The sequence below is a fragment of the Acinonyx jubatus genome, chromosome D4, assembly GCF_027475565.1.
Source record: "Acinonyx jubatus isolate Ajub_Pintada_27869175 chromosome D4, VMU_Ajub_asm_v1.0, whole genome shotgun sequence".
Classification (NCBI taxonomy): Eukaryota; Metazoa; Chordata; class Mammalia; order Carnivora; family Felidae; genus Acinonyx; species Acinonyx jubatus.
The window spans coordinates 13,001,416-13,026,662 of NC_069391.1; the positions used below are offsets into that span (position 1 = coordinate 13,001,416).

At 52.2% G+C, this 25,247-nt stretch overlaps 1 protein-coding gene across 2 annotated transcripts in view; it reads right to left on the reverse strand.

The window, feature by feature from the left end:
- Positions 1-1,484: 1,484 nt before the first annotated feature.
- The window catches only part of MORN5 (MORN repeat containing 5), a 29,493-nt gene continuing 5,730 nt past the window's right edge, over positions 1,485-25,247 (reverse strand). Inside the window, exons 4-5 of one of the 2 annotated variants that reach the window (XM_015084784.3) lie at positions 21,700-21,831; positions 1,485-1,686 (exon numbers count right to left, since the gene is read on the reverse strand). In XM_015084784.3, the coding sequence (XP_014940270.1) occupies positions 1,607-1,686; positions 21,700-21,831 (212 nt within the window). In that variant the 3' untranslated portion in view covers positions 1,485-1,606. Of the gene's footprint in view, positions 1,687-21,699; positions 21,832-25,247 lie in introns of those variants that run through there. The other variant, XM_015084785.3, reaches the window with a different exon arrangement.

The following is a 25,247-nucleotide window of genomic DNA, read 5'->3' on the forward strand; positions in this document are numbered from 1 at the left end:
AGCATCTTTCTGCTCGTTGCCAGCTTGTCTTTTAGCAACAAACTGTTGGTTCAAACCAAAGCTCTCGAGGAAGGGGGTGGAGTGGCCCTGTCCAGTGCAGAGGCTTCCCAAGCCCCCCCGCCCCCGGCCCTGCAGAGAGTTGTTCATAAACCTCAGCTCAAGATGTACATGGTCATCACCCCTGCAGGACCTGTCTTTATTTTTTTTTAATGTTTATTTATTTTTGAGACTGAGAGAGACAGAGCAGGAGCAGGGGAGGGGCAGAGAGAGAGGGAGACACAGAATCCCAAGCAGGCTCCAGGCTCTGAGCTGTCAGCACAGAGCCCGACACGGGGCTCGAACTCATGGACCGTGAGATCGTGACCTCAGCGGAAGTCGGATGCTTAACCGACTGAGCCACCCAGGCGCCCCAGGACCCGTCTTTATTGTTTTATTCAGTATCCCAGACCCCATCTCTGCCCCTCTCCACCCTTTTTTTTTTTTAATGTGATACAGGTTTTTTTTTTTTTCTTAACATTTATTTATTTTTGAGAGACAGAGAGAGACAGACCATGAGCAGCGGAGAGGCAGGGAGAGAGGGAGACACAGAATCCAAAGGAGGCTCCAGGCTCTGAGCTGTCAGCACAGAGCCTGATGTGGGGCTCGAACCCATAAACCGCGAGTTCATGACCTGAGCTGAAGTCGGACGCTCGACCGACTGAGCCACCCAGGCACCCCTCTCCACCCTTCTTCCAATCCATTTATCAAATGTTGATTTAGATATGTGTGTTTCTTTGAAAAAAGTTTGTGTGTGTGTGTGTGTGTGTGTGTGTGTGTGTGTGTGCGCGCGCGCGCGTGCGCTTCTTTCCATGAATGTTCCTTCTGTTTTCAAAACACAGTTCGGAGACCTCTGTGGAGCTCAACCCTATCATTCTACAGAGGTGACTGTTGCCCCAGACGGGAGAGGTAATCCCCCAGGACCCCTCCATGGTGCAGCTGAGTGTGCCCAGGCTGCCCTCTGACTTCTAACTCTGCCTAGCATGCCAACTCTGGGTCCCTGGTTTGAGGGTCAGTTTCCTGCCCCTGCAGACCTTGTCAGAGCCTTCACAGGCTTGCCTTCTTCTAGCAGCTCTTGGTGAGCCAGGGACAAAGTGGGGGTGGGGTGGGCTGCTGAATGCAGCAGCCTCTAAGGAGGGACAGTTATGCAAAGATCCAGGATGCTGTGGCCCAAGTGTGGCCCTGGAATGTGCCACCCCTTCCTCTTCTGGTTTTCAGCTGACATGTGATCTTCGGGGTGATGTTGAGGAATACCTGGGAAATAAGAGCGCATCAGGGAATGCAGCTGGGAGTGCACATCGCTAGACCCTATTCCCAGAGACTCTGACCAGCATGTCTACGGTGGGGCCCGGAAATAGCTAATTTGCACTTCCGCCCAGGTGATTTTGGTGCTGGTAAAATGAGGATCCCCTCTCTAAGAAACGGTCTCGAGAAAGTACGCTTGGGGCCACTGAGTGCAGAAAGGCTTTATTCCTGGATCGAAAGTCAGGGTCTGCAACCGCAGGCTGCCCGCAAGGCCAGCCACTGCCAGCGGTGTAGAGGAGACCTCTCATGGGGGCAGCTGCAGAGCTCACAGCTTGGGTCGGTGACCCACGATTTCGTCCCAACCCTTGCGACACGTCTTGATGATCCACTCGTGCTCATCATCATCTGCAAGGAAAGAGGAAGAGCTGGTCATGCCTGGTGTCTGCTGGGCCTTCTCTGCCCTGGGAGACCCGCAGACAGGGTCTCGGGACTGCGGTGCATTCCAGCATGGGGTGGGTGGCCTTGGTGGTCAGTCTCTTTAGCTTTGCGCTAGGAAGGAACAGATCTTTCATTAAAACAGTCCTCCGGTTGCCTACAAATGCCTGGTCTTGGGGAAATTGAACACAAAGGGGTTTGCAGATGGTGGATGGTGCTGGTAGAGGCAGGCGTGAGGTCTTCTGGCCACTCTGAGCTGGGCAACCCTGACAGGCACCCAGACAGCAGCTTGCTTGGGAATGTGACCAGTCTGACACCCACAGAGGGCACCCCCAGAACATCCAGTCCAGGCCTTGCCGGTAATGCCAGCAGCCCGAGCCTTCAGAGCTTTGTTTCCTTTCTGGTTATTCCAGAACCCAGAGAAGGGAACCCTGGGTTCCCCAGGAAAACCTGACACCTCTGGTGTCTCACGTCCTTTCGGTGGGCAATAGAGAGGAGGAACCGATGTTCCTGTGGGCCCTACACTCATTGGTGTCCCTTACTTTAACCCTCGTGATCCCCTGACAGCAGTAACCCTGCCATTCTACAGGTGAATAAGCAGGCTCGGAGAGGTCAGGTCACTTGTCTGCAGCCACAGGTTGGTGCATGGGAGAACCCATAATGGGAGCCTCGGTTTGTCTGACTGCAAAGGCTGTGCTGTTTTTTAAACCTTAGAGTGAAGTCCAGTCTTTATTCCCCAGCACACCACGGCCCTCTCTCTGGGCCGGGGAAGGCCCTTTGGGGACTGATCTTCCCCCATTATCCCTCAAGCCCACGCCCAACCCCTGCCCCAACCACGACAGAGACCCACTTTAATGTTGGGATATACGTCCCTAAAAACGCATGCCGCTCTGTAAAGTGTGTGCTGTTGTTTTGTGTACCAATGTGGCTTTAATTTACCACCATAAATGGCATTGTGCTGTGAGTTTCATTGTGTCTTAGTTTTTTTCACTCAACACTACGTTTTCCAGATCTATTCTTGTTGCTAAATGTACATCTAGCTCTTTGCTTCCTATTGCTGCCTAATACTCTGTGGTGGCTTCTGTGATGTTTTACTATCCACCCTTCCGGTGGTGGACATCCAAGGGTTCCCCCCCCACCTCCCGTTACCAGAAATGCCTCTGGGACAAACGCCCTTGGGCACGCCCCTTCACAGATTGTGGGAGAACGTCTAGGACCTGGGTGGTGGGTCGTGGATCCGTGCGCACACTTCATTCACCAAGACTCCCTGCTAAGCCCGGGTTCTTTTCACAGCACCGCACAGCCCACCTGCTGTCCCACCCTCCCCCCTCGGTGTCTTGTCCTGGGGACAAAGAGAATTGGCCCAAAACCCTGCCCTCAAGCGGTTCTCCTCAGGGCTATAACACTGGAACAGCCTTGTCTCCTCTCCTTACCTGCCTCCCACCCAAGGGATGGGAACCTGGGACTACCCATCCTCCTCAGTGACAAATGGCAGTAGCCAGGGAACAAGGGCACTCCCTGAGAGCTCAAACCTGGAGGGCCGGCCCAAACCTTGCCCTCCCCTGCCCCCTTCCTCTTCTGCAAAAGCACCAGGCCCAGGATCCAGGAAATGGGGGCTTACTGACAGCCTACTGTGCGCTCCATGCTTTACAAACACCCATCTCATTGAGTCTTTGTGATAGCCCGGCAGGATAGGGAAGGTTACCCCCATTTTACAGAGGTGACGAGCCTTGCCCCACGTCCACAGCCAGTGGAATTCAAACCAAGGCTCATCAGACTCCAGAGCCAGCCTGCCCACCCCAGGGCTGATGTGATAAGGGTAGGCGAGGCTGCCCCCGCAGAGCTAGCCTCCTCTGCCCCCGCCCCACTATTTCTCTGTATGTGACCTAAGGAAAGAGCCTTGCTGCCTGGCACGCTCTGGCCTTTGAGGCCCTCCCTAAGCAGCCAGTGGGCCTCAGTTTCCCCTGGAGAGGCTGTCTGGGACTCCACGTGTGGCTGTCAACACCCCCCACCCCCACCCCAGGGGGGGGCGGGGACAGCGGCGGCACACAAGGAGTTAAGCGCTGGTGAAGCCCACTTTTGCCACACCGCGAGCAGCCTGGTTGATAATTACAGTTCTGAAGTCTCTGGGCTATTCGAATCAGTGCAGCTGCAAGCTCTTCAGTGCTAACCCCTGAAACCAGACAAACTGGGTTTATTGTGCTAAACCAGCCCTCAGGCCCCTCCCTGATCGTTACAAATTGACAGCAATGGACTTAACAGCCTCTTCACTACCCCTCTCGCTCTCTACCTGGCGGCACAGCCACCAATTTGAATCACAGATGCCTCCCCTCCAGGCAGCTGCTCACCAACCCTCCCTCCACCTCCTTCGCGCTGCGCGAGGCTCCCCTGGCCCCGCCACGCCAGGGTGAGGCTGCCGAAGCACATTTCATCAATATTTAAAATGGAATTAAACCTGCAGCTTTGATTAATGCCTCCCAGATCCTGGGAGTTGTGATTACTATTTTGCAAATTGCAATTGTTGGAATATGTTAATATGATTGTCTGAGAACATCTTCACCTTCTCAGATAATTTCCCCCCTTTTTGGCAGGAGGGGAGGGGGAGAGGGCGGCAGAGCGGGGTGGGTGGGGGAGGATGGGGGAAAAAAACACACCCCGCAAACTCTTTAATCAATTGTAAATTGTTACCCTGGGCACAATTGCCGGTGGTGCAGTGGGGAAGGGGAGGGAGATTTCTGGTTTGGTGCATTTATCTTGAAAAGTTTTGGCCTTGTTGGCCCATTAATTCCACTGAGGGATGCTATCCTAAGGGAATAATCTGTTTGTCTCAGTATTATTTGGAATCAAGAAAACTGAAATAACCTATGTTTCTAAAACAAAAGAATGATTATTTTGTTGTATATTCTTTAACAACTAATTTCTAAACGCAGACTATGGGCCAGGTAATCATGCTAAGTTTGGTAGCAGGGTGGGGGAGGAGAGGGCACGGTGATTTAGCAGCTATTGAAAAAGGAGAGTTATGAAGTCTGTATAGCAACATAGAAATGTTTTTGATATGATAGAAAGCAAAAGAAAAAAGGTGGGAAGAAGCAGGAAACAAAATTACATAGACAGTATAATCTGTAAAAACTGTGCACAAGAGACAAATTAAAAATAATACACTGAATGTGACTAACAGGCATCTCTGAACAGGGTGATGGGAGAGGCTCTTCTGTTAGGGGTATTTCTCAAATCTTCTTAATGTGTATTGACAATAGAAAAGATAAAAACAGACAGTCTCTTTTCCTACCCTCCAATTTAATGACGTGCTAATTTCCTACATTTTGGTAACTGAAATAAACTATTTCTAGGTTCCTAGAAATGCCAGTGGGGCTCTTGAATTTCTCCAAAGTGCAAGCGTAAGCATTAAAATACTGGTAAAAATGCATAAAAATTGAAGAGTAGATACATTTCCTGAGCAGAGTTCCAAATAATTTACGTGAAAACTCTGCCCTCAAGGAGGTGGTGCGTAATTCCCCACTCCTCAGGTGTGGGCTGCAGAGTGACCTCCTCCCTACACGACAGTACGACAGTACGGGAAGAGAGCAAAAAAACAACAAAAGAGTAGCTTTGACTTGCAAACTTTCCCTGAGCATCTATTTCTTGGCACCCAGGTCTCAGCTCAAATGTCACTTCCTCCCTGATCTCAGTGTAACTGCCTGTGTCCCCTCTTCACTTTCTTTTCTTTATAGCAATGCCCCTCTTTCTTGTTTATTCATATGTTGTCGGTGTCCCCCATCCAAACTGCGGGCTCCCATGAAACCAGGAGCCTCCTCTCCTTGTTTGGTGGCATTGCCAGTGCTTAGATTACAAGTGTGCAGTATTGGAGGTACTTAGTCCATATCTGTTCGATGGATGGATGGATGGACGAGCCAATCCTGTGGCTGCCATGTGCCCAGTGCTAGGGGGACAGGGGACTGAGACCCAGCAGGGGGTGTTGTCCAAAGGCTTGTCTCAGACACTCTTCAGGTTCAGGTCTGTCTGCCTTTGGGGCAGCAAGATTTCTTTATTCTGGTCTGAAGCTTTAGAAGTGACCTCACTGCCACCTGTGACCCCCTCCCACCTACCACCACCCCCTGAGGAATCTCACCAATCCTTAGGAGAACTGGGCTTCTTATAGAGAAGAAAAGGAACATTTGGCAAGAGAGATCCCAAATCTGACCCTGAACGCCCTTGCTGAGAAGCCTTGCCTGGAAAGGCTCCGCACTCCTTCACCTGGACTTCAAGGCCCCCCATCCAGGTCTTCCTGCTCTCCAGACAGCCTCCCTCCCAGGCCTGCCTCACCCTGCAAAATGCAGCCACCCTGTTGTGCTGCAGTCGGCCATGTGTGCGTGCACAGCAGGGCCTCTGTGCCGGTGTCGGTGTACCTGCTGCTCCGGGCTGGGGACACCCTTCCTCACAGGACCTGGTGCAGGGGCAGGGCCTCTCAAAGCACTCCCTCCATTTTGGGACCTTAGTGTATATAAAAGAAAGGCCTAGATGCGAGAATAAAAATTGCAGCGTGGTTTAAATATGTATATTGAACAAATTAATGCTTGTGACACAAACAAACACAATATAAATGTCGACTCCAGGATTTCTTTCAAAGAAGTGCCTCAGCACACTAAAGGCCATGTGTGCAGGACGGGGCTGTGAAGTTGGAGTTGCCTGGTGAACACAGCTTTCTCTCAGTGCCACCACACTCCAGACTTAAGGCCGCTCGTGAATGTGTGTGGCTGGGCCCAGCGCCCTCCTGGCTGTCGTCCACCCCTCCGGGCCCTGCCTGGATGTCACCTTCCCTGACCCTGGCTGAGGTTCATGGTCGCCCACGCCAGCCTGGGGCAGTTGTGACCCAGGCACTCCTGGTCCTCAGAGCCCGGGGTGGGCCGGGCACTTTAAAAGTACTTAATAAATATATGGTGAACGAATGAATAAAGAAATGTAAAGTTGGGGACATAAAAGCGGTAGGCTTACCCTGCGGGATTTGGACAAAGGGGGAAGAATTTCTTCTCCACCCTCAACAAATGGAGCTCCCGAGTGGGCAAAGCAGATATGTCAAAGTGCAAGGCCAAGGCCGCTGGTTCCTTTCTTGTCTTGAGGCCACAGATGGAGCAGCTCCACCGCACAGGAAGGATGGGTTGCCTGGGCTCATATCGGGGCACCAACCACACTGAGGAAGCTCAAAGCCCTGGCTGGCCTGGGGCCTGCCTCCCAGTGAGGGCGGGGAGGCACAGGCCCGCACAGGCCACAGGCAGGGCCCAGGTCACTGAGGGTGTCATCAGTGCAATCCGTTGGTCAGCGTGGTGCAGGGAGAGAAGAGATCCTGAAGATGTCCCAACAGATGAGGGCAATAGGAGCCCCCAGATGGCTGGCGGGGAGGAGGCAGCATGGCCGTTAAGGGCCCGGGCACTGGAGCTTGGCTTCCACTAGCCCTGTGACCTCGGGCAGGTGGCCTCACACCTCTCTGGGTCTCATTTCCTTCTCTACAAAGTGCCTGCTGGAAGACTTCCTGTGGGGTTTACTGGGGCTCGTTCCTGCAAAGCGCTGAGCATGGTACCTGGTACGCAGGAAATGCCAAAAACCAAAAGAGAGCCACGAGTTGTCTTTGCGAGGTGAGACTTCAGGGTGCACGTGACAGCACGGCATAGGCCGGAAGGAGTTCTGGGTCCACTGCTGAGCCCCGTCGCCAACTTGCTGGGTGACCTGGACGAGCCACTCTCCCTCTCTGAGCTGGGCTCCTTGTCTGTACAGGGGGTTTAATCAGACCTCCTGCAGAGCCAGGATGAAAGGCAGCAGGTTGGCACCCAGGAAGTAGGAGCCATGATCACCATTTGATGGGCCTTCATTCCCTAACTGCATGCCTTCAAGAGAGTGTTCTTAAGTGACTCTCTCAGAACACCCTGGGATTTCTGGTTCCCAGCGGGGATGAAGGGAGGACCTGGGGGGAGAGGCGGAGGAGGTCTTTACACAAGGATCAGCATCATAAGGATCAAGAAGCACAGCTCAGCTAATGATTTTTGTTCAAAGTGAGGCGGGCAGGCTGAGGCAGGTGAGCCCAGGGAGGGCAAATGGGTGGATGCGGGCTATCGGGCGCCCACAAGCCGGATTCTGCTACCTCTTGGCGTGCCTTTGGGTTTAGCACACCTGCGGTCAGTGGCTATGCAGCTCCCTCCTGCTGGGAAAGGGAGGGGACCAAGATGAAACCAGGCACCTTAGCCTCAGGAGAGGGGAGGAGGCTCACACTGGCAGAGCACCCAGGAGGTGCCTGGTTCTGTGGGAAGAGGGTCATGTCTGTCCTCTCCACAGTGAGTGACACAGGGCGTCCCCATTGAAGACAAGAAACTGAGACTCGAAGGGGAAATAAATCGCCCCACTTCATCTGCCAGGGCAGAGGGGAAGGGTTCACTGTGCTGGTGCAAAAGCCACACTCGGGCTGTGTGTGCACGGCCACAAATGGGCATGTGCAAGCGTGAATAGGTGTGCGCTGTGAGTGTGCACGTGGCTGTGCCTGAGGTGCTCGGTGTCTGGCTGGGTGAGTGATAGCGTGTGACTACCTGAAGTCAGTGTGTGCTTGATCAGGTGCTAAGGGAGGGGGCACATCCATCCCTCGGTGACAGCCCAGTGCTCGTCCAGTGTCGGGCTCTGTCATGAGGGTTACCCTCTTTTCCTGGGGTCATCACCCACTCTCACTTGGCCCCTGGGTGAACTGTGGTTCCAGGCGGGGGTGGGAGGTGCCTGGTAACCCTGGCGCCCCAGCCAGTGGGCAGTGCCGCCCTCAAAGCTCGGCCCCACCCTCTGTGCAAATGCAGGGCTGTGAGAGCCTGTGGGGCAGGGCCAAGGCCCTGAGCAAAGCCAGGGCCCGCAGTGAGGGCGGCAACGCCCGCACCTCCTCCTCGGCACAACTCCTGACAAGAAAGAGGCTTTGAACTTTGCTTGGCAGGGCTGGTGGCCAGAGGCCAAGGCCATGGTATGGCCAATATTGACTAAGGGGTCATTGCCCAGGCAGAGCCCGTCAAGGGGCAGGAGGGGAGACCTTGGGGCCGCTCTTGGTTTTCTCTGGAAAAGAGCATATTCTGGGCTGGGTGGGTGGAGGGGTCAAGGGTGGGGGGTGGATTAAACCAGCCTGCTTCACCCCCCGGGGAACTAGAGACACAGGGCCCAGCACCCACAGCTTTTCAAGGCCTATTCAAATGTGAGAGGTTTGGAGAGAACAACTGACTCTAAAATAAAGAGAAGATGCAAAACTGAAATTAATGTTATGATTAATCCATTCAGGCTTAATTATTAAATTTAGAAATCAAAACAATTTTATTACACTTGAAATCAGTTTGTAGGCTTGCTGTCCTCATTTTGCAAGAATTCTCCAGTATGCACACGGCTCTCTAGAAGTCACAGCCAGGCTAATAGTCCAATAATTTGCCAAGCAAAGTTTTAAAAGTCCTTTCAAAGTTTTAACAGCAAAAAATACATATTCAATGTGGGGGTGTGGATACATTTTGTCTTAATATGTTCAAATGAGGGGGGTGAGGCCTCCAAAGTCAGGCTTAGGGCTGGATTAGGGCTGTGCCTGGGAGAGGGGAGTCCCAGGAGTACGGCCACCTGGAGTTAGGGAGCATTTCCACGTGCTAGCTACATGCTGAGTCCTGCACCTCGCGTGCCTGATCGCACGCAGTCCTCGTAAACATCTGTCGTAGGCACAGCTGGTGCTGTCTCAGGTAGGAGTTTTAGGTGCTCCATTCGGTCGCTGAAGGGAAAAGTGCCCTGAGCTACAACGACCCTTGGGAATCCCTTAGCTAGGCCCCGTGCTGGGGAAGGACATCGCAGTAAGCACCGAGAAGTTAGCATTCTGACACTGTTGGAAGAGAGAGGCCCAAAAGCACAGACAGCTGGTTAAAAAATACATATCCCTGAATACTAGAATCATCCTGTGTGTGGCAAGGTGATCACACGGCGGCTGGAGGCACACGGGGCCAGAGACCCGCAGATTCACGTCTCCCCACATCCCCAGTGAGCGAGTGAAGGGAGGCTGCCGAGCCACCACCACAGCTTGTATTTCCATTCCTCTTGCTGCCCCACTTCTGGCTTTCAAGCACCCGTAATCGAATTTGTGATTTGTGTTCATGACGCCCAGCCACCGTACACAGGCCGCTCAGGGAAACAATGTGCCAAGGCCAAGGTCACTCAGTTAGCCTGTGGCCCGTAGTCTTTGCTCTGACTCCTGCTCTCCAGCTGTGTGCAGGGGACAGGCCTGGCGGTTGGGACTTCTGTCCTCCAGCTGGCAGATGCTAAGGGCTGAATTAAGGCTTTGCCAGTGGGGGCAGCCAGCAGGGTGTCAAGGTTATCTGCAGGACTCAGTAGTAGACTACAGCTCAATCCTCACAGGAATCTTGCAAAGTCACTGTTATCCCTGTTTGACGGGTGAGGATCTGAGGCTCAGAGAGGTGATGTCATCTGCCCAAGCTCCCTCAGCCACTGGGTGGGCACAGGGGCATACCCAAGTCTTATCACCAGACCTGCAGCCCTCGGCCACTACGCACTTCCCTGACAAGCATCTGTGTAACTGCCATGCCTTTAGCATGGCATTCAAGGATTTAGGCATCCAAGGCATTTAGGATGGCATTCAAATCTCTCTCCACCCTGCACTGGGTCCCCGCGCCTTGAATGCCCAGCAAGGATGTATTCCTACATACCTGTCAAAGCCCAGTCTGTCCATCACCACTTGAGGGAGTCCTCCCTTGACTCCTCCTCTGTCGCCCAACGCAAGAGCCAGTCTCAGGTGCTCCGTCTGGAGCACCCGGTGTCCCTGCATCTCTGTGCTTTGTTCCTTCCCTTCCATCAGCAAAATCCATCTCCCATCCTTTAAGGCCTAGCCAAACACCCCCTTTTTCAGGACAGCATCTCAACTACACTTGGGGCACGCTGGTGCTCAGCTCCTCAGGCACACTGCTTCTGGCTCCTGGAAGCAGTGAAACAGGGGTGCTCCCAGTGTTTGGGAGAAAGAACCTCGTATGTGACGTTTCGAATTAAACAAGAACATAAACCCCATAGGAATACAGAATTTTGCTGGACTTCTTTCCAGACACTTATTATATGGTTTATGTGATTCTGATTTCTGAACTATATTTTGAGGGGTAGGAGGTCCACTACAGTCTCTTGTACACTTAGGCTCCTTAAAGGCCCTGGGCTTCTGTCCAGACAGCACCCATCCAGATCTTGTGACTGTGCATGCCTCGGCTTCCTCCCCCGCCCCATGCTGGTTCAGAGGGGCAGACGCAGAGTCTGGCCCCCCAGCGAGACCCTGGTATCAGCAGAGGGTCGGTGAAGACCCGTGCCTGGGGGGAATCGTAGAAGTGTTGGGCTCCAGGTGGATAAGAAATGATGAGGATGAGGAATGATGCCAAGGGCTGGGTAGAGAGATCCTGGGACCTGCAGGCCTCCAGCCCAGTCTTGAAATCTACATCAAAAGCAGGTGGGAGGAGGCCAGAGGACAGTTAGCCTCTGAGATGCCAGCTCCTCCCTTTGGGCGTGGAGTTAGGACCCTCCCCCCCCCCGCCCCCATCAACATTCTCCCCCCCCAGGGTGTGAGTAATCACCCTGCAGTAATTTAAGCTCCTCATGGGCCAGGCACAGCTTTTGCTGTGTCCCCCGTGTCATCTCAGTAATGCTCACCACAACCCTGTAAGGAAGGTCCTATTCTCCCCAGACTTTTCAGAGGAGGAAACCAGTGTTCAGAAAAGAGATGAGCTCTAGATCACACAGATGGCAGAGCAGGGGTCTGACGGTCCAATTCTAAAGCCCTGCTTGGAAACCTGCTTCCTTTTCCAGGAGGTCAAGCAGGATTTTCAGCCAACTGCCTCAAGTTCCAGATCTTGGGCTGAGGAAGGTACACGAAGGTCCTGCCCCCTGGGCTCTGGCCTTGCTCTCACTTCTATTAAAGGAGACAAAACAAACCATTACGCTGGCCAACCCTGGGGATGACTCCAGCCACGGAAGGGGAAGCTGTGTCCTTTGGATGCCTCCAGGAGGTTGCCGTGGGGGTGGGGGACTTATTGTTACCAGAATCTGATGGGCACGAGGGCTGGAAGGGGAATTTCCAGGGCCCTTGGAATTGGGGTGGGGACAGAGGGGGCAATGGGCAATTCTCGCAGCTCAGGGAGAGGCAGTAATCTGGGCAGGCTGTTAGTCCTGGAGCCGAGACCTCCCCGGAGCTGACCCCGCCCTCTGTAGGCAAAATTCTGTGGGTGGGTTCACGTGTATGTCTCCGGGGAGTTCTATAGCTTTGACTGGCTCTCAGACGGGTTCAAGATTCAGAAAAGGCCACAGCCTATCCTAGTCCAGAGTATGGCCTCTGGTGTCAGACAGGCCTGGGTTCAAATTCTGAGTCCTCCCTTTACTAGCTGCATCCGTCAGTGAGCCTCAGTTTCCCCAGCTGCCAAATAGAGGTGATGATATATTCCTCAAAGGATCAGGATGTGGCAAGTCCCTGGCCCAGGAGAGGCTTTCAATGCTCATCACTTCCCTTCCTCCCCTTTCTGCTTAAAGCAGATGCCCAAGTCTGCTGGCAGGGATGTGTGATCTGTGCAGGCATTTTATTTGGCAGTTACAAGTGTGATATTATCCCCCCACAAAGCTGTCATTATGGCGCTGCTAACAATACCACAGATAAGGCAGGGATGCCCCTGCGTGCCAGCCTCCAGGTGATTATAACATTTGGGCAAATTGCCTTTTGTGTCGCGGAAAGATGACGGCGGGAGGGCCTGTGCTGGAGACTCACTGGGCCATTTTGCCGAGACCACAGGAGAAGCATTGTGGACAGGCAGCCGCGGTCTGCTGTGGAAGGAGGCCTGGCTGCCGGTGGGAGCAGGGCCCTGGCAGGACACTACCACGCGTGGGCTGAGCAGGCCCGGCAGGTGACTTACCCTCCGCAGGTCCTAGGTTTCTCACCTGTCAGGTGAAGACAGTGGCCTCGAAATTAGTCTTGGTTTGTCCGTGGCCCTGAAAGTCTTGCTCTTTGGCCAGTTTTGGAGCAAAGAAGTGGGCGGAGAACGATCTTAGGGGGAAAAGACCACCACTGCCATGTCACAAGGAAGGTTCCCGGTTCTTTCTTTCTTTCTTTCTTTCTTTCCTTCCTTCCTTCCTTCCTTCCTTCCTTTCTTTCTTCCTTCCTTCTTTCTTTCTTTCTTTCTTTCCTTCCTTCCTTCCTTCCTTCCTTCCTTCCTTCCTTCCTTCCTTTCTTTGACTAGGAAACTCCAGAACCCGCTCAGTTGCCATCTTTAGCTTTGAGTCAGCTAGACCTTGGGTCAAGTTCCAGGCCTGTGTAACTTCAGGCAAAGCATTTCACCTCGCCTTCTCCATCCGCAAAGTGGGAGTCATGGAGACGACCATTTCACAGGGTTACCGTGTGGATTAGATGAAACAAAATAAAATAAATGGCGCGACATGCTCAAACTGGTGCCTGGAACATAGGAAGCACTCAGGAAATGCTGCTTGTTTTTATTGTCCTGCTTTTCCTCCAGAAATAAAATAAGGTACCTTCGTATCTCAGCGGATCCATTACTTGACTGCCATTTTAGTGACTGCACTGTGTATATGATAAGAACACACCTTGTGTTATTTACTCAGTTCCCTCCTCTTAGACATCTGGGATGCTTCCAATTTTTAACTGTTTAATAACGTCAGAGGAGGAGCACCTGGGTGGCTCAGTTGGTTAAGTGTCTGACTTCGGCTCAGGCCATGATCTCACAGTTTGTAGGTTTAAGCCCCACGTCGGGCTCTGTGCTGACAGCTCAGAGCCTGCTTTGGATTCTTGCCTCCCCCTCTCTCTGCTCCTCCCTCATTCATGCTCCGTCTCTCTCTGTCTCTCAAAAATAAGTAAAAGTTAAAAAAAATAATGCCAGAGGAATGTTGGAAGACCAAGTGTTCGCTCTGCAACCCTTCTGAAGGTGGGTGGGAAGTAGATAAACAATGTTTGGGAGCTCTTCACCAATGCCTCTTTGGACAGATGACCTGGGAGCTGGCCTGGTAAAGTGGGGAGAAGAGGAAAACCTCTGGAGGCAGACGAGCCTGAATGTGAATCCTGGTTCCTGCCATTTCCTGGGGGAAATTCTCTAGCCTCGGTTCCGAGCCTCTGTTTCCGCACTTGTCAAGCAGGGATCACGGCAACACTCCCCGCTCTCTTAGCTGGGTGTCTGGGGCACGGTAAATGCTCAGTCAATGTCACAGCTCACCGCATCACCATAGCGTGAGGGGGAAGCCAGCCGTCACCTCCCCAAGACTCCAGATCACACAGACCAGGTCTCTTTTTTGGACCCCAATTCATACTCCTCCCCCTGTTGTCCATTTAACTGAGCACACATTCAAATGAGGCTTGTGATCCTGATTTTGAATTCTGTCTGGAACCCACAGGTTCAAACGCAAAGGGGCCCTCTCTGCAAATAATCACTGGTATGTGATATTTTTAAGAAGCCAAGGCCATTGTTTCTGATTGAAGGAAAGTTGGTGCTATTTTGAAGAGCAGAACGATTAAGCGGTGGCGTTATCTCTTTAACCATTGGGAATTATACGCTGTTTGAAAGATTTGTGAGCTCTAGGACATTTGCCAGATGTGCTTGATTCGACATTTCAGACAACAAAGGGGATAATGTTGGCGGGAATCTTGACGGCATTTCTGATGATCAGGATATTCTTTGAGGATGGTACTGAGACCTTTCGGGGAAGAATTTCAGCTTTTACATAAACTAATTTGGGATGCTCACTCTCTGTCTTCCACAAAGCAAATTTAGTTCATTGTTAGTTGTATATGTTAAAATGGTTACGAGGGTTTTTTCCTTTGAATATTAATAATGTGCCTTTCATCTGAGACACTCGCATGGGGTGTCATTAATTGCGGGGAGGGAGTAAGGATTAGTGGTGCAGTTATTTTGCAAATGATTCCTACCAGTAACGTGGAGGCAAGCCACAGCCATACGAAGAGACACACGTACAAACCGCTAACGTGGCCCTGGCTTATCCTTCCTGAGCAGAATGACAGGGACGGGGAGGAGGGTAAGGGTTAATCTCCCAATTTCCCACCATATTAAGGGTAATTATCCCCAGTATCTTCGAATGCTTCCTTATTGGCCCACAGTGTGTAAAGGACCCTTTATCAAATAACGTAGCATCTCACTTTGGGGACGGTGGTGTTTTTGTCTTAAGACTCTACAATGGACCTTTTCGTTCATTTAGGAACATTGCAGAGCTCCAGCGGGGGGCAGGGCCTGGGCTTCCTGCAGGAACAACTATGAATGAGCCATGGCTCCGTCAAGGAAGGGAGATGACCGAGTAAAGAATAAACCAGGACACAAAGCCAAGAAGAACAGAATGTGGGCAAGAGTTAGGTTCGTCTCCGACTCTGTCACCGGCTGGCTGTCTGACCGGGGGCAACGTATCAACCTATCTAAGACCAGGTGTCCTCATTGCAAACCGAGGCTCCTAAGAATGACCCACTTGGGATGGCAGGAAAGAGCAGAGGAGATAAGCAGGTACGGTGCTTAGCAAGGGGCTGGCAAGGGTCCCCTACATTCCCTGAGCTGTGGATGTTCCGGGAGCGTCCCATGCCATCCTTCCGTGGCCTCCTGTCCCGTGCCAACCACAGAGAGGTGTGGAGGACCGTGGCAGGTGGAGAGGAGGGGGAAGGGCATCCTGGGCTGGGGGAGGACATGAGGTAAGAACACAGGTGTGTTTATCGGTGGAAGCAGCTCGTCTGGCTGAGCTGGAACATGGGGTGGAAGAGACAGGACGGTGAAAGATGAGCCGGGAGGCTCTAAAGGCCACAATCAAGGGCCTCCAGGGCCCAGTGTTTCGGCAGTATTTCGTTTCCCAAGCAAAACCCCCAAGGAGGCAGACAGATGTGGCACATCCAGGCTCGTTTCTCCTGGCAGCCTCCTTGTCCCCCCAGCACCCAGAGAAACCTCAGCAAATCCCAGGGCCTCCCTCTCCTCCAGCCTGAGTCAGTAATCACCATGATACCAGTCACAACCGCCAACCACAGGACACGAGCACTGGGCCAGGTGTCTTACACACTTAATCTCATTTTCCCTAACCTCCAGATTAAGTACTACTAGAAGGCCCATTTTACAGATGAGGAAACTGAGCCTCCAAAAGGAGACAAGGAATAAGCTAGCCAGTGGTGGATCCAGGACCAGAGGGCGGCCAGAGGTGTGGATTCCAGATCCTGGGCTTTTAACCACCACACCAGGCTCTCTCTCTGACCTCTCCCAGTTTCCCATGGGAGGCAAGTCCTAGCTCCGTCTCTATTTTGCTTTGTGTCTGCTGTATTGATTGGAAATACTGCCTGCATTGAGTTGCTACCTCTTGTGGTTCTATGGTCCCAACAAAGGCAGCAGCAAAGTGCAGTAGGAAGACCCCCGGACCTGCAGTGAGATGGGAGCGGGTTTGCATCCAGCCTCACCTCCAGCAGTCTGTCGTCTGCCATTCACTACTGGAGACCTAGTTCCCTAACGCCAGGCCACCCGCGTTCCCAGCTCACTGGATGCGTGGGAAGTCCACCTGAGATGCAGTGCTCCTGAGCCCAAAAGCTTTAAGGTGGGCACCAGAAATGACTGACGCCACTGGGGCTCGGACAGCAGGGAGTGGTGGGGACCTGGGCGGTACATGCCCCAAGTAGGTACACAGGCCAGCCAAGCACAGACCATGCAGACCAGATTGGGCCAGAGGGTTGCTGCTTTGAGACCTTTGATGCGTAAGCTTTTAAGCTTTTCAAAGCTTAAGCAGCTTTGAAAACTTGGGAGGTGTGGAGAAATACAATGGATTGTTTTTACTATTCACAATAATAAGTTGTCTGTTACGTGCCGGGGACTGAATATTGTATAATTTGTTGAAGAATATGAGGGGCTTGTAGGAAGGTCCTCTGCCTGCCCACCTGCTTTTCTTCCATAAACATTTAATCAGCTCCAAGTCTGGGGACCTGTGTGAGGTGCTGGGGGACCCGGTGATAAATCAGACATAGTCACCTGGTCCCTGCCCTCAAGAAGCTGCTGGTCTAGCGGGGGAGCTAGTCAAATAAAGATGCTTCCGCAGTTATGGGCTAAGTGCTGTTAGGGAGGCTGGTGGGGCATGGAGGAGAGACACCTAACCCAATGGAGCAGGAGACAGAGGGGACGGGAGGAGGTTGGTCAGGGAAGGCTGCTTAGGACAACGATCTATCAATGGTTGGTCCCAAACTTCACGAGGGTTGTGAAATCCACTCAGTGCCTAGCAACCAGGATTTTTAAAAATTAAATAGGGACACCTAGGTGGCTCAGTCGGTTAAGCGTCCGACTCTCGATTTCTGCTCAGGTCATGATCTCACGGTTAGTGACTTCGAGCCCCGCATCAGGCTCTGCACTGAGTGTGCAGAGCTTCCTTGGGAGTCTCTGTCTCCCTCTCTGCCCCTCTCCTGCCCTCTGTCTCTCTCAAAATAAATAAATAAACTTAAAAAATTAAAATAGAAAATATCCTAGTACATCATGTGTACAAAGAATACGTACAAATGTGTGTGTGTTTGTGTGTACTGGGTTGTGATGTACGTTGCTGCTTACTGTGGGCCTGGGTCCAAAGGTTTGAGAGCCACAGTCTGAGAGAACTCTTGCCTGCTCAGATCCCCAAAGCCCGGCACACGGTGGACACTCAAAGGCTTTTTGGTGAGTGGAAGGATAGATTTAAATTCCCATCCGATTCCAGCGAGCAGGTACATCCTCCCCAGGTAAGAAAGGCATTCTCAAAACCCAAGTCTAGCAAACCCGGGGTTGTCAGGCATGGTTCGTAGTTCAGCGGTCTAGGGCTTTCCCATCAAGTCTGGGGGGTGAAGCCAGTGCGAGGCAGGGAAGGAGCCGGGGCCTTCCAGAGAGGCCCGAGGGTGAACCAAAGGCGACCCTCCTGCTGGTGCCCTAGCCTGTGACCTCCTATAAAAAGAGCGTCCCCGGCCCTGACCCAGCCAAGGTGGCATGTTCTTCGTAATAGCAGTGGCTCGGGCCACTCTGTTTATTCTGGGATGGCCTCAGGCACCACCTTAGGCCCGCACGGCCGGCAGCCCTGTACCTTCAGGAGGCCAACAGGAAGCACTGTTTATGGGGGCAGACCAGAATGCAGGGGAGAAAGGGCCCCGGAGAAAACAGGAGATGGACAGAAGTCCGGATCAGTCCCTGGCAGGGTGAGGTGAGTCAAAGGTAATGACTAGGTGGCCATACACAGAGACTCCTTTTAGTGGTTTTCAGGACGCTCCAAGCTCGATCTGTCCTATAATATCAGGACCAAAATACCCCTTGGCTACCTTTCTCCTCCATCGCAGACTCTTAAGGTTGGAAGGACCCTAGGAATTATCCAGCCTGACCCCCTCATTTTACAGATGAAGAGCCAGGGGCCCAGAGAGGGAAGGCACTGGCCCAGGGTCAGCCAGCAGGCAGCCCGAGAGCTGGGCCCGGACTCGTAACCTGGGCCTCTGGCACAGAGCACTGGGGCCCGAAACCCTTCAGGTGCTCCTCTCTCTCCATCTCGCCATCTTTCCGATCTAGTTTTACCCCCTTTGGCCCCTTCCCTATATGCAACCAGAGAAATCTCTCCAAATGATGAATCAGTTACTACACTACCCTCCCTTGTTCCCCCTACTGCTCTTCCCCTTCCCACCCCTGGGGCTTCCTCTCTTACATTTCTTCCCTCGACATACTGTTGTCCCATGCTCCCAAACCACTTGTAGCCCCTAAATAGGCAGCGATCTCCCACATCTTATCCTTAGTGCGTGCTGTTCCCTCTGCCTCTAACACTCTTCCCAACCCTGCTGCACGTGTCTGCTCTTGTTTAGGCTTCCCGTTAGATCTTGCTCTTTCCGGGAAACCTTGCTGGCCCACTGACCCTGACCTCCAGGGTTAAGTATCCCTCCTAGGTTCTCTTGTGGCACCCCTGATTTACTGTCGGTTTCTCCTGCTCCCTGAGAGAAGACTCTATGATGCTGCCTAACCCAGAGTCAGAGCCACGGCAACTAACCACTAAGTGTTTGTGGACCAGTCATCGGTGTCCATCCTTCTCCAAAACTCCTAAGAATGGCCTTCCCTTCTCGTGATGCATTTTTAAAGGCTATTGTTTTTTTCAGAGCAGTTTTAGATGCACAACAAAATTGAGAGGAAGGCACAGAAATTTTGTGTATACCCCCTGCCCCCACATATGCGTGGCCTTCCCATTGTCAGCATTCTCCACTAGAGTGGGTGCCTCTGGGGATGCTACACCGACACCTCATAGTCCAGAGTTTACATTCGGGTTCACTCTGGTGTGTACGTTCAACGGGGCCGGAAAAACGTATAACAACATGGAGCCATCCCTGTCGTGTCATACAGAGTAACTTCATTGCCCTAAAAATCCTCAGTGCTCTATCTGTTTGTGCCATGATGCATTTTCAATTTTATTACCAAGCATGGCTTGGTAGGATTCTGGGAACCACAATTTCTGATTCCCTAGTCATGCTATGCCTTTTTTTTTCTATGCCTCTGTGTCTTTGCATATGCTGTTCCCTCTACATGGAATGCTCTTCCCCAACATCCTTGCTAACAAAATCCCTGCTCATTCTTTAAGACCTATCACTTATGATGCCTTTTTCCTGACTGACACCCTGTATCCCAGCCAGGTGGTCAGTCCCCCTCACCCCTGCTCAATCGCCCTTCATCCCCAGGACTTGCCCCAGAGGGAGGGGGGAGGAACTCCCCCCTTAGGAAGAAAGGCGAGAGCATCTTTGCATTTGTATGAAGCCTCCTCGCAAGGAGTCACACAGAAGGGCACCGTCTGTAGGACAGAAGAGTAAGTATGGACGCCAAACAACAACCAAAGGGCGGCCGGACTGTGCCAGTGACCGAGCTGCTAACTCTCAGCTCCAAACCTACCATTCTATTCTCACTTTGCAGTCGGGACCGAGCTGTGGGACACATCTCTGCTCTGCCGGCTGGCCCCCAGTTAGATGCTGCAAGGAACGTAGAGGCAGAGGGGAACACGCTCTTTTCTGTGTTGCTGGTTGCTCGCGTCAGTGTCAATGTCAGCAATGCGGCCCAACTCACTTCCAGTTTACAGTTTCCCCCGGGATCCTACCATCCGCTTTATGGCTCTCTCTCCAGAAGCCCCGCTGGGCAGCGGCCCCTCCCCGCAGGTCTGGGTTGCTGCTTTTGGGGGGCCCTCTCTTGACCCTCTAGGTTCTAATAGCCCAGTCTCCGTCTCCTCCCCCAGTTCTTGAGGTAGTAGTCGCTCCCTGCAGTTATTTATTTATTCTGTCACCTCGATGCTTTTTCAGTACTCCAATATCTATTTAACTAATTTCCTGATACGAAGTTCACTCTGTCCTCCTGTCTGGACCCTGCCTGATACAGAGACAGAGTTCCTGCTCACATGGATCTTACAGTCTAGTGGAACAGACAGACGTTCAAGCAATTAATCACACAAATGAGGCTTTAATTACAGTTGAAATAAGTGCTGGGAAGGAAAAGTACAAAGTATATTAGCATATTAATGGCCCTGAGAAGCCCTTCAATAAATGAAATTGTTGAGCATTGTTTCACTCAGTATCTCTTTAGCTTACTCAATCAAGAAACTTCATAGAGAGCCTATTAACATCCAGGAGAATTAGTGTTCTACAGAATCTACCCTGTCAATGGCAAATGGGAAGTCATTAAAGCAAACTGTCAGGAGACGTGGAATGTGAACATTTGCCACCCTCCCCGCAGTAGCCCCCGGTGGGGTAGCGCTATTTCCGCTCCAGGATTCAGCCAGAAGACCAGCTGACCATTCCCTTTACTCTTACTTCAGCACCACAAGGCAACTTTCTGATGACCACTGACTCCCTGAGTAAATGCCCCTGTAGGGAGAGGAGGCTCTTATCAGCCAGCCCAGGCCTCCTGGTCTCCCTGGAAGTTTCGTTCTGATTTTAGAGCAGGGTTTCTTGACCCGGGTGTTAAGAAGTACTCCTTAAGACTATATGAAAAATGTGTGCGCGTGTGTGTGTGTGTGCATATGCATGTTTATGTGTGTGCACACACATTTTTCTAGGAAGAGGGTCCATTGTTCTTGTTATTCCTAGTGGGACTGTGTCTCTAGGAAAGTGAAAGTTTCCAAATCACCATGTTAAAGGAAAGTGTCCTTACTTGTACACTGGCCTCCTCTGAGTTTGGTCACCATAAGCCTGATCAGCTTGTGTCCGCTCACCAGCTGAGGTCCTGGATCCTCCAAGGTACTCCCATGGCTGAGGGCGCCAGCCAGCATTCTGCTACCACATGGTATCATTCACCTTCTCGACATTTACCTATGCTATTTCCTCTCTGGAAAACCTCTCCCCATGCCCTGTGGCCAACTCCCAGTTACTCGTTAGGTCTCATTTTAGCTGTCACTTCCTTCTTGAAACCCTCTGAATTTCCAATTCTGGACAAGTTTTCCCTTCTCTGTGCTCCCACAGCATCCCTCCCACCTCCCTGGGACTCCCCGCCTTCACCTCTCCCCCTGCCCCAATCTGGGGCCACGTTTTCCCCTTTTACTGGGCTTATTCCATGATGCGATCAACCCTTTCTGGTGCTTATCTGCTACCTGTCAAAACATAAGCTCCATGAGGAAGGGGGTTGGTGTCCAGCTTTGGTGCCTGTAGTGTCTAGCGTTTAGTAAGTGCTCATTAAATACGAGTCAAAGGGAAGCACGCAAAAGTATGTACTTTAATCCTTTTCATGCTATACTTCTCTGCAGTCACAGTTAACCACAAGTGTCCTTTGCCTCATTCTGTGACTGTATCGTACAGACTTGTCAGCCGTAAGAACTCCCAATTGTGAAAGAGATAATAATTTTTGGCTTTTATCAGCAAAAGTTTCTTTCTCACCAAATGCACACAGGTGTGCACACATATGCACAAACCTATGGGTAAATGAGAGGAGAGAAAACATGTGCCACAGGGTGTCAGAATGAACATACCTGCATTTCTCAAAAAGCGGTTCCTATAGTCTTTGATTATCCTTGTGACCGGGTCATAGAAGCCATCTCCACAATCGTAATAGCCTTCAGGGATTTTTCGAGGCGGGTCCATATTGGTGACTTGAGAGATCCCTTGAAAAGATACAGTGGATAATCAGCTCACTACCAAGGCCAAATCTAAACCTGGTCTCCCTAACGTCCACTTTTGGCTGGTTGCTCACGTGAGTATCTGCTACCGCCCTTGGGCTGAACGCTCCCGATTCAGAGCAGCAGGAGCAGTGCCCGAGAGCAGCTTCCTGAAAACGGCTCTGTGAGCAGGGTCTTGGGGACTACACCCGCAACTTCTTTCCTTGACCCCATCCTCCATTCTAGGGATGCCAGGCCAAAGGGCATAGGTTGTGGAGGCAGAGAGACCGTGAGGGTGCATCACAGTCAGCCATGTGGACAGAAAGGCATGTCTGGCAGAAGGATGGAGGCATGAGTCATCAGGCCTCACTCAGGAAACCGTGTGGAGCAGGGCGTATGTAAGGAGAACCTTAGGAAGAAATGCGTCGGGTGGGCAAGCATCCAGGAATGGAGAATTTTGACTCTTACCAAAATGACCACAACAGCTGCCATTTAGTGAGTGACTACCTTGTGCCTGGAAATTCATTAACTCCTGCCAGTGTCATTTAATTCTCACAGCATCCAGTGGCCCCATTTCAGATAAAGAAACTGAGTCTCAAAGAGGTCAAGTAACTTGCCCAAGACTCTCCAGCTAGGAAGCAGCTAGACACCCGGCCGTGAAACCTACAGGTTAATCCGCTGATGTCCCGGGCACCGCTGACAGGACCGGGGGCGTCCAAACCACCAGGAGCTCAAGAGGAGCTGGTGCACCTTGTAGGTCACACTGCCCTGCGTGTTGTGTATCTTGGAAGGCTGAGGCCCGAGTAGTGGGTGCAAGGTTGGAATAAATAACTTCTAGGGATCTTTCTAATGTGTGTTTCCTGTAATTCCCTGTCCTCTGGACTGAGGGCTGGATGCCCACCGAGCAGAGCACCATGTTCACGGCTCGTGGCAGGGGGTGGGGGTGGGGGGGTGGGTTCGGTCCTGCGCACAGCTGCTCCTATGTTGGTTAATGATAACCCCTCTGTGTATTATTGGCTAACGGTTCCGGAGCACTTATTCCGTGCCGAACGCTCTCCAGCCATTCTCTCCCCGGAGCCTCATGCCAGTGCCGTCTCACAGATACTCAGCGAGGAGGAGGGGCAGCCTTAAGCTTCCCCCACCCACCCCCCCCGCCCTTGAGGCTAAGAGGCGGCTGTCGCAGAGCTCTGCCAAGTTCCCAGTGACGTGGGCAGGCAGTGGGTACTTAGGATAAAGCTGCTGTGTTGGGAATTGCTGGAGGAGAAGGAAGGATGCCAGGAAGGTCACCGCACTGCCTACGAGCCCCACCTCTGACAAAACCAGCTGAGTGTCTCCATGTGACAGCTGAGTGTCTGTGGCCAGGGGCTCGCTCTCTGCCTACAGGCTTCAGTCAGGGTGATGAGCCCATGACAAAGTCCAGGCCCTGTCATAACTAGCCCAGGAGGAGCCGTTTACGAGGTTCTTAAGTGGCATCCAGCCTGGCAGCTCCTGGTAGGAAGAGACTGTGCCCTCTGCTCTCAGGCCCCCGGCGGTCCAGCCAGTGTCTGTCCCAGAGTAGGTACTCAGGAAATTCAATGTCATTGCCTTAATTCCCACACCCCCATCTCTCCCTGCTGTGAAGTCAGTATTATCCTCCCTGTGTAACTCTTTTCTGATGCCTACTGTGTGCTCAGCAACGTGCCAGGCACTGGGGACACATCAGTGAATAAGACTGACCCCCCGCCCTCGTAGAACTCAGTCGACTTGGGAAGAGAGACTCTGTGCACTCATGTTAGAGCTCTGGGCACAGCCACGGCTGCTCTGCAGTATGCCACAGGGAGACCCTGCCTCGTCTGGGAATTCAGGGAAGGAACCCCAGGCTAAGGGGCATTAGGCTGAAACCTGAAGGATGGGAAGGAGTTCTCGGGGTGAAGTGAGGGGTTAGAGCTTCCCAGCAGAGGGAACAGTAGGAAAGATCATGGTCTTTTCAAGGAATAGAGGTATAGCCAGTATGGCGAAGGAGGAGAGACTATCCAAGAAAGGCAGATAGTGTGGGATGAGGTTGGGGACAGCAGCAGGAGCGAGAGAATGCAGGTCATTTTAAGAACTTGGAACCTTATCTTGAGGGTAGTGAGGAGGCACTGAAGAGTATGTGGTGGTGGGGGGGGGGGCGGGGAGTGTCAATCCCAGTCATGTTCCTCAAAGATGAGGGTAGAGTGACTGCAGAGTGTAGAATGGCCCAGAGTGAGTCAAACCTAGATCTCGGGTAAGGGATTATGTGATGAACACATGAATGAATATATTTAAGAGGTAGAATCCACAGGACCAGGTAGTTGCTTGTACATTGGGAAAGAAGGCAGGACTCAGCCCATCTAGGTGGGCTGGAGCGACAGTCTCTGAGGGAGCAATCACCGGGGGAGAAGGGGCTGGTGGGGAAGGAAACGAGTTCAGTGTAGACAAAGTGAGGGATGACAAACACAGGTGTTGGGGAAGTTGGCTGCAGGAACCCAGGGCTCAGGGATTTTGATTTCCATTGGAAGCTGATGGTATAAATGAAGGCTTAGAAGCGAATCAGCTTGTTTAGGGATAGGGTACAGAAGGATAACAGAATAGGGCTTAAGGACGGAGAGCCCTGGGAACCCCCAAATTAATAACTGGGGTGGGGGGAGGAGCTGACAAAGGAGACAAAGGGAGAGAAGGCTCACCTGATCAATTAACTGATTCAAGGTGACATAGCCACGGTTTGAGCCGGGTTTGATTCCACCCTGGGTGCTTTCTGGAGGTTTCTGCCCTCATGGAGGCTGACTTGCCCAGGCTCATCCAGCTATTGACAGGGAATTTAGGACTCAAACCCAGACTTTCCAGCTCCAGGCTCAGTCAACTACACCCCATCATCTCCTAAGTTAGGATTTATTCTTATAATTTGAAAAGTCACTGTCCCACGTGTCATTCTGGATGCATTGTCTCAGCCGTGTCAGAAACTATGCTCTTGAGGTGCAGCGGACCTCGCACAAGCCCCTGAGACACAGAGGAGCCCCTTAAGTGGCTGCTCTCTGAGTCCAGAGTCTAGGCCCAAACGTAACCCTCCATGACGGAGCACGGTTTCTGATGATACGGGGAACGCAGAGAGGAAGACTTGGGCCCCCTGGGAACTCCGCTCCTGGGAAGCATGTCTGGACCCCTGGGCCTCGGCTTCCTCCAATACAACATGGGACCAGAGGGACCAGACCGGCAGGCATGGCAGGGTCATCTGGAGATTCTGGAGAGCCCCAGCTAGCACTTGATACACGGAGCTCATGCTCCTTCGGTGCTGCTCAATTTCTGTGCTACAGCTGGTTCTAGGAATAACGTGGCTGAGATGGACCGTGCGCCCACTGTGAGCAAGACGTTGCTATAAACCTATACATGCCTTATCTTACTTTCAACACACTTGTGGGGTGGAT